We start from the raw sequence: 7,592 nt of genomic DNA, 5'->3' as shown, positions 1-7,592 counted from the left end.
AGCATTGGTCTTAGTGTCTGTGTGTTGATGAATTCCTGTTCACAGACTTCCAGCACATTAGCATAAACTGACATCTACAACTATTACTAACACACAAGATCAACAACTCCTAAAACCAATAGCTCCACTGATTACACCTATACATTTACATTAATAATAGACTCAAATACATATTTGAGACATTTCAACTGATTATACAAGTTATTAAAAAAGTTTATCAAACCGATTCCACCTCGACTAGCTACTGTACAGTATAACATTTCAGGGTTCAAGAGTCGCACTTTTCTTTATTGTTCTGTCAGCACACACTATGTAGATCATCATTCTCTGGCACCTCCAACAGGATGTGAGAAGGGGCTGCACAGTTTTCTTGTTTTCACATATATACAACATGGCTTTCTCTATTGGTCAAACTAGGACAAGATCAAATGCAATGGGCACATGTGGTTATAACAAATAGTTTGGGTCCTGAGAGGTCATTTCTGTAATGTTTTTGCCAAAAGTCATGTTTGTATCACCAAGTGAATGATTGTTAACATAATCTGCACCACTAATAACAAGACACAGATGAAACTCATCACCTGGTGCTCCACTAACAACCTGGCCCTCAACTCCTCCAAAACCAAGGAAATGCTGATAGACCCGTCACCCGGCCCCTGTCCACATCAGAGGAGACGTAGTGGAGAGGGTCAGTGACTTTAAGTTCCCTGGAACACACACCTGGTCCACCAACACCACGGCCCTGGTGAAGAAAGGTCAACAGCGCCTGTACTTTTTAAGAGCAATGAGAAAAGCTGATTTGCCCCAGAAACTGCTCCTGTCATGTTACACCTGTGCTATACAAAGCATCATTCCATACAACATCATAGTGTGGTTCAACAGTTGCACTGCAGCTGACAGAAAAGCCCATGGGCAGAGTCAGGAAGTCAGGACAGAAAATAACACACACACACAACTGCCGTCACTCCCCGACATACACCACACCAGATGCCAACAACGAGCACAAAACAGAACCCAGGACAGTTTCCACCCAGGCCACTCCTTGTTCTCACTGCTGCCCTCTGGGAGGCGCTACAGACCAACACTGTCCAACACATCCAGACTGACCAACAGCTTCTACCCCAGCCACATAGACTGCCACACCTCCACACTGACACTTGACTGACTGCACTTTACTGTAAAACTGACTGCTGCACTTTAGAGGACTGTGCAATATTGAATTTTATTATTTATTGTTAATGCTTGTGTGTCTTTCTTTTCTTTTTTTTTTCTTTTTTTATCTTCACTGATGTTTTTAACCACATGGAGGTTTGCAATTTGAATTTCGTTTAGGCTATACCTTGGTATGAATGACAATAATTCAATTCAATTCAGTTCAAAAAACATTAGGGCAGAGCATGTAATCACACAGGTGGGACACTAGACAGGAAGACGGGGTAAGACACGGACTTCAAAATAAAACAGGAAATGATAAGACATGGAGTAGCCTACTGTTTCTTTGTGACAATGCCTGCAATGTTCATTCTGGGGAAAACTGAGAACAAATTTCCTTTTGGGGACAATGAAGAAACTATCAAACTCTTGAGGTATAAAAGTTAAAGGGATACGCCAAAAAAATTTTTTTTTACGTGTCTTTCCTCACTCCCGAGTCCATGACCAGCAGATAGACACCATCCTTTCGACTGTGCGTGCAGTAATGAGGGAGAGCCTGTATCACCCGTAATTATCTTAGCTCAAACACTGGAAGTGTAGTGTTAGCCTGCCTCCACCTAAAGTCATCAGAGAAACTCTTCAGCAACTCTAAACAGAAACCGGCGGGCTGATCTTCGTCTCAGAGCTGACAAAACTCTCCGTAAGGCATCTTGAGCGGTCAAATGCCGCTAACGGTACGAGAACGGTCAAAACGGAGCAAAGACGGTTTATTTTGGTTCAAGCTAGCTACATCGAGGGTAGGTTAGCTGGGCGCATGGCGTCTGTCCGACTACCCATTTCTCCGACCATACATTTCTTTATTTTTGCATCCATTAGTCCGACCTCCCATTTCTCCGACTTAAGTAGCCCTAACCCTTAACCTTAACCTAAACCTAACCTTAACACTGTAGAATGAGTAGTCGGAGAAATGAGCCGTCGGACTTTTGGGCAGTCGGACTGACGTATGCTCCCCAGGTTAGCTTCCTATTTCAAAGTAAAAGCATTTCTGTATATAAAGGGCAACGGGTGTTTTATTTTGTGAAAGTAATCGGAAGTGTGTTGGTCACAACGGCTAGCTTGAGTAGCGCCGAAACAAAATTGTGAACAGCTGGTATTTAGACAAATTAACGACACTGCTGATCTAAACGGCTACTTTCTCACCTAAACATGTTTGAAATGTCGATAAAGTGATATATTACAGAGTTTAGAGATAAAATGAAATCAGCTTCCGACTGCTGATTTCGGCTCGGGTAGGAGGCAGGCTAGCCCTTCCTACTGTAATTATGGCCGATACAGCTATCTCCCTTGTTACTACACCACAGTCAAAAGGATGGTGTCTATCTGCTTGTCATCGACTCTAGAGTGAGGCAAGACACGAAAAAAAAATGTTGGCGTATCACTTTAAGGATTTTTTTTTTGCAGCTGTTTTGTTTCATAGAAACCTTAAAGAAAATCTTATGAAACATCGTTTGTGCAACTGGCCCCACCAAGGAGGACTGATAGAGCTGATTAAATCTCTTCTGGTGTGTATATAAAGCTGCAGCAGAGCCACTGCTTCACTGTCACAGCCATGGCCTTCTGCAGACTCATCACTGTGCTGGTACTGGTCCACATCACTGGAGGTGAGAAAGATACATGAGATTATTATTCTGAACTGATCCAGATCTGTATTCACTTTGTCAAGGTTTGTCTTATATGTTCTACTTATTTGATTTCATAAAGATCAAATCTAATTTGTTATAGACAGATATGAACTGTTTGAATTTACTTTTATTATATAAAAAAAACATGATTAGGTTTGGTGGATTGAAAAGTATGTACAAGGTGGCGTCTGATTTTCAGTGCTCATAGTTTTGGCCTTAGTGGTTGCTGCTGTTATAGTGGTGCTGTTAAGAAATTAATATTTTTCATACACACAGACAGTTTCAAATTATAGTTTTGCAATGACACTAAAATACAGACTACCTTTCTCTGGTTTAGTTTTAATTGTCAGTGGCAATAAAACACTGAAAAATAGCCTACATACAGACATTAAATGCAAAAGGGAAACTTTGCTAATTTAGAGTGTAGTTTTGACTGACCATTTGAATTCACATTTGAAGGAATAGTCTGAAATTTCTAAAGTAAATGACAGGTTATCTTTCTTATTCTTTCATTAGAAACACTTTTTTCAATAATAACATCCAAACTTGAATTCTCCTGCTCTCATTTGGTCTATCAGTTGAGCCGTGTGTGTGTGTGTGTGGCTGTGTATGCAGATTAATCCACACTCGGAAGTGGAAGCAGATGTAGGTCCTGTAAATAGCAAAATAACAGTCTACTGTGATAAAATAGTTGTTAACCCCAGATTAGTACAGTCTGGTGATAGTATTGATCCTAAAACGGACATGTTTGGTATCGGAAGTATTGAGTATCGATCCGCACATCACTAGCTGGTAGTTATTTGACTACTGGTGTTGACCTGACAGCTTAGTTTGGTCTTCCTTTGTCCAAATGGTACAATCTGCCTGTAACATATTACAAATTCAAAGAAACAGACTTTTTTTTTTCAGAAATACGGGTTTTGTTCTCTTGTCATAGTGACATGACAAATATGTTAAATATAAAAGCTACAAGCAGCAACCTGCTCACTTTGTGAGTGAATTCACTTCTGAAGTAGCCTAGAAATCTAGACGCACCCTAGCGGCAGCAAAAATATTTGCTCCGTAGGTGGGTCTAGAAACGAGCCATAGGAATTTTTTGAGTCTCGAACACCGTTTGTGTTCACCAATCACATTGCTCTATCTGTTTAGAGAGTCGTTGGGCGGCTTAACGCGATGACGACATACATTTTAATTGGCTTGTCAGGCTAAAGTCATCCGGCTCTTTGCTCTGATTGGTCGAGCGCTACCCTATTGCGTGCAGAGGCAGTTTGAAAGACAGCCTTCATCCCGCCCCCTGGATTGAGCTGAGGTCTACCGGTCGTTGCCAGACTAGACATTTTAATGATATAGTCTGGCTTGTCAGGCTACTTCTGAAGGTCTTTTCTGTTTTGTTTTGGAGTTGTTGTTTTCATTGCCGTGTGCAAATCAAGAGGAGAAAAGAGAGATGTGAGATTACACCCCATTTTGATGTCATCACAGTGTGTGTTTAATGTTTCTACTTTAATGCAGCCTTTAGAAACTGTCATTGCTGCTCTGTTAATTAGGTTTGGATGAAGTTGAGATGGGCTTCATCTTTAGGGGGCAGGATGCTCCAAAGGACAGATGGCCGTGGATGGTCCACCTGAACATCACATCTGATGGCATCAAAAAGTGGCGCTGTGGTGGCACCATCCTCAACAATGACTGGGTGCTGACCGCTGCACGCTGCTGGGATAAGTAAGTGTGTGTTTGTTTGTGTTTTCCAAGTTCTTCTTTCTTCTTCTGGTTCCTTCACATGACCTCAACAGCCATGTGTAGTGGATGTGTGTTGGGTTTTTACAGTTAATGGAGGGTTGGTCCATCAGTGCAGGAAAACTAACACATGTCTTGTGTTTCCAGGAGCCTCAAGCCTAATTACAGACGATCAATGGTTTGGGCCGGCGTACACAGCCTGCAGAAGGGAGCTGTCAGTTACTGTGGGATAAAGTTTGAGCCCATTTCTCACCCTGCCTACGGAGCTGTTGGCGACGGCTATGTCAATGACCTTGCTCTGGTCAAACTGGACAGAAAGCTGACATTCACACAGAGCGTTGGTGCAGTGGGTCTGCCCAGTGTCGACGACACCTTTGGCCCAGAGTCTGAGTGTTGGATCACCGGCTGGGGCAACACTGGGACTGGGGGTAAGCTCAGCTGTACACAAAATAGGCTGTGACATACTGAGATCTTCTAACAAAGTTTATACACTCTTTTTTGTCCAAGTCATATTATTTTGAACCATCCAAGAAATGAAAGTAATAATTAACACATTTACTGGTTTTGTTCATAAAAACTTTAAATTGCCAGGGCGTTGCGTGGCGTAGTGGTTAGAGCGGGCGCCCCATGTATAGAGGCACAGTCCTCGCTGCAGTCGACCCTGGTTCGAGTCCCGCGTCGGGCGCCATTTACTGCATGTCATTCCCCCTCTCTCTGCCTCTCTGCCTTCCTGTCTGTCTCAACTGTACTATACAAAAAATATACTTTAAAAAAACAACTTTAAATTGCCATACATAATCATATATTTGCCAGAGGATTTGTTAGTGTAACAGAGGTCCGCAGGTATAGTCACAGTCATGAGGGAGAAGTGACAGCGTGTGGCGGTTAGCGGTACTGAAGTTAAACTCGCTCACCCATAAAAGACGTGGTAACCATAGACTGTAAAAAGAATGGACGTAGTGTCCGTGACGTCACCCATTGGTTTTGGGGAGTCGTTTTTGTGACTCCAACATGGCGGCCTGAACAGCGCCATGTTGGATTGGCCGGCCGAGAACCCGCCCACTGGCCTCGAAGCAGCTGTCCACGGAGCTGCTCGGACCTGTCACTTAACGTTTCCGCGCCCTAATTGGCCAGAGTTTTAACCTAATAACAGTAAAACGGTAGAGTTAAAAAAAAATTCACCCCCCTCAGAGTGTGTGGGGGGTAGAAACTATCGATTGAGACAAAAAAACGTGCTGACACCAGGCTTTTAACATGTTTATTGAGGATGTAAAGTCGGTGATTTTAACATGGGGGTCTATGGAGAATGCTGCTTTCTGACACCAGCCCCCAGAGGAAGCCCAGGGGATTGCAGTTTTTTGAACGCGGAAGTGACTTCACTTCTCAGACCGACAACTGCCCCCTTGGTGGTAACCCACTTGCCAAGTGGTCATTGAACGGTTTGCATCGTCGCCCGCGGTGTGGGTTCGAAACTCACTCAGGGCAGGCCAGAACAACATCGGTCACATTAGGATGAATAGATAAATAGCTTCTTGTTTCCCACACTCGTTGTTCCACTACATGTAATTATGTTTTTCACAATAAAAGTCTGTCTATATAATATCACCTCTGTGTTCCTGTAGTTCCCCTGCCTGATCCAGAAACCCTTCAGGAGCTGAAGATTAACATCGTCCCCAACATTGTGTGTGAGACACAGTATCCTGAGCTGACCTCTGACATGCTGTGTGCAGGGGACATGACCAGAAGAAAGGACTTGTGCACAGTATAACATTTTAATATTTAAGTTTGATGAAATTCTATTTTTTGATATAATGTCATAACATAAAAAACCGAGTGTGAATTGTGGTGGTGACTGCTTTGTTGTGACATCAAGTCCTGATGGTTTGTTTAAAGTCTCAGACAGTTTCTGAATAGAGGCTGTGACCATCTTTCTGTGGACTAGGCTCTGATTCCTTCACAGTATTAATACACAACTTAGACCTGCTTTATAACCACAGAGGATTCTGGGACCTTTGAAATTTAGCTTTTCAGAGGTGAAGTATTGCAGAGGCAGCAGTGTACTTTTATCCAGCTGCCAGCTGTAGTTTCCTGTCACTGTACAGTTAAAGCAGAAGTAAGTGATATATTTGTGTTAATATAAGTCTTAAATAGTTATATCTTCCGACAGCAATCACTTACATAGAGTGTTTGGACTGAAACACGGGTCTGTCAGTCACTCTGCTCTGCTCTGAGCCGAGGAGAAAACATTTATCGTATCCTACAGTTTTTATCCAATGAGGAGAGAGAACGGCATGCAGGGCTGTGTGTGCAGCCAAGGGACGCCGTGAATGTGGTGACGTAGGGACGAGGACTGTTATGGTGCGTTCAAGGCAACCCGTAACTCGTGTTTTTCCGACCTGTGAAGTTGTACCAGTTCGATCTGGTACGAGTTCACGGGTCGGAAGTTACGAGTGGCCGTTATAGTGACTTTCACAGGTAAAACAGGTCGGAAAAACACGAGTGGGTTGCCTGGAACGCTACAAAGTCGTAAGTTGTGACTTGAAGCTGTAATTTACGGTTTCAAAAGCCTGCCTGGAACGCAGCATTAGCCAAAACGACCGGATCGCTTACTTCTGCTTTAAATATTTTATGTATAAAAACTGTCAGAGGTTATAAAGTAATATGCTTTTTTAACATTCTATCAACAAGTTTAGATATGGAAGTAACAATGCAAACTGCACAGACTAACAATGTGAATGTGTGTGTGTGTGTGTGTGTGTGTATGAGTGTTTTGTTTGGTCTCCACAGGGGGATTACGGCGGCCCACTGGTGTGTCGTAGAGGCAGTGGTTTTGTGCAGGTTGGCATCATGAGTTTTGGGAGTCCTAATGGTTGTGCTTTCGCATTCCACCCTGGCATCTTCACCAGGGTGTCCAAGTATCTGGACTTCATCACCTCAGTGAAATTCTCCTATGGCACCGTTGCTCTTTAACGCCTCTCTCCTGCTCTGTACTGTCAGTCCATATTGTCCTTTATCCTGTCTTTGCAT

The 7,592-nt window shown here is 43.1% G+C and overlaps 1 protein-coding gene across 1 annotated transcript; it reads left to right on the top strand.

The window, feature by feature from the left end:
* Positions 1–2,668: 2,668 nt before the first annotated feature.
* LOC310990401 (tryptase-2-like) lies at positions 2,669–7,535 on the top strand (the record flags this gene model as incomplete). Its single annotated transcript, XM_083977746.1, has 5 exons — positions 2,669–2,813; positions 4,379–4,550; positions 4,713–4,993; positions 6,188–6,327; positions 7,353–7,535. The coding sequence occupies exons 1-5, from the start codon at positions 2,762–2,764 to the stop codon at positions 7,533–7,535; spliced, it is 828 nt and encodes a 275-aa protein (XP_083833872.1). The 5' UTR covers positions 2,669–2,761.
* Positions 7,536–7,592: the final 57 nt, after the last annotated feature.

Source organism: Trachurus trachurus (assembly GCF_905171665.1).
Source record: "Trachurus trachurus genome assembly, chromosome: 8".
Taxonomy (NCBI): Eukaryota; Metazoa; Chordata; class Actinopteri; order Carangiformes; family Carangidae; genus Trachurus; species Trachurus trachurus.
The sequence above is the reverse complement of the archived record's forward strand: the minus strand, read 5'-3'. Positions and strand labels throughout refer to the sequence as shown.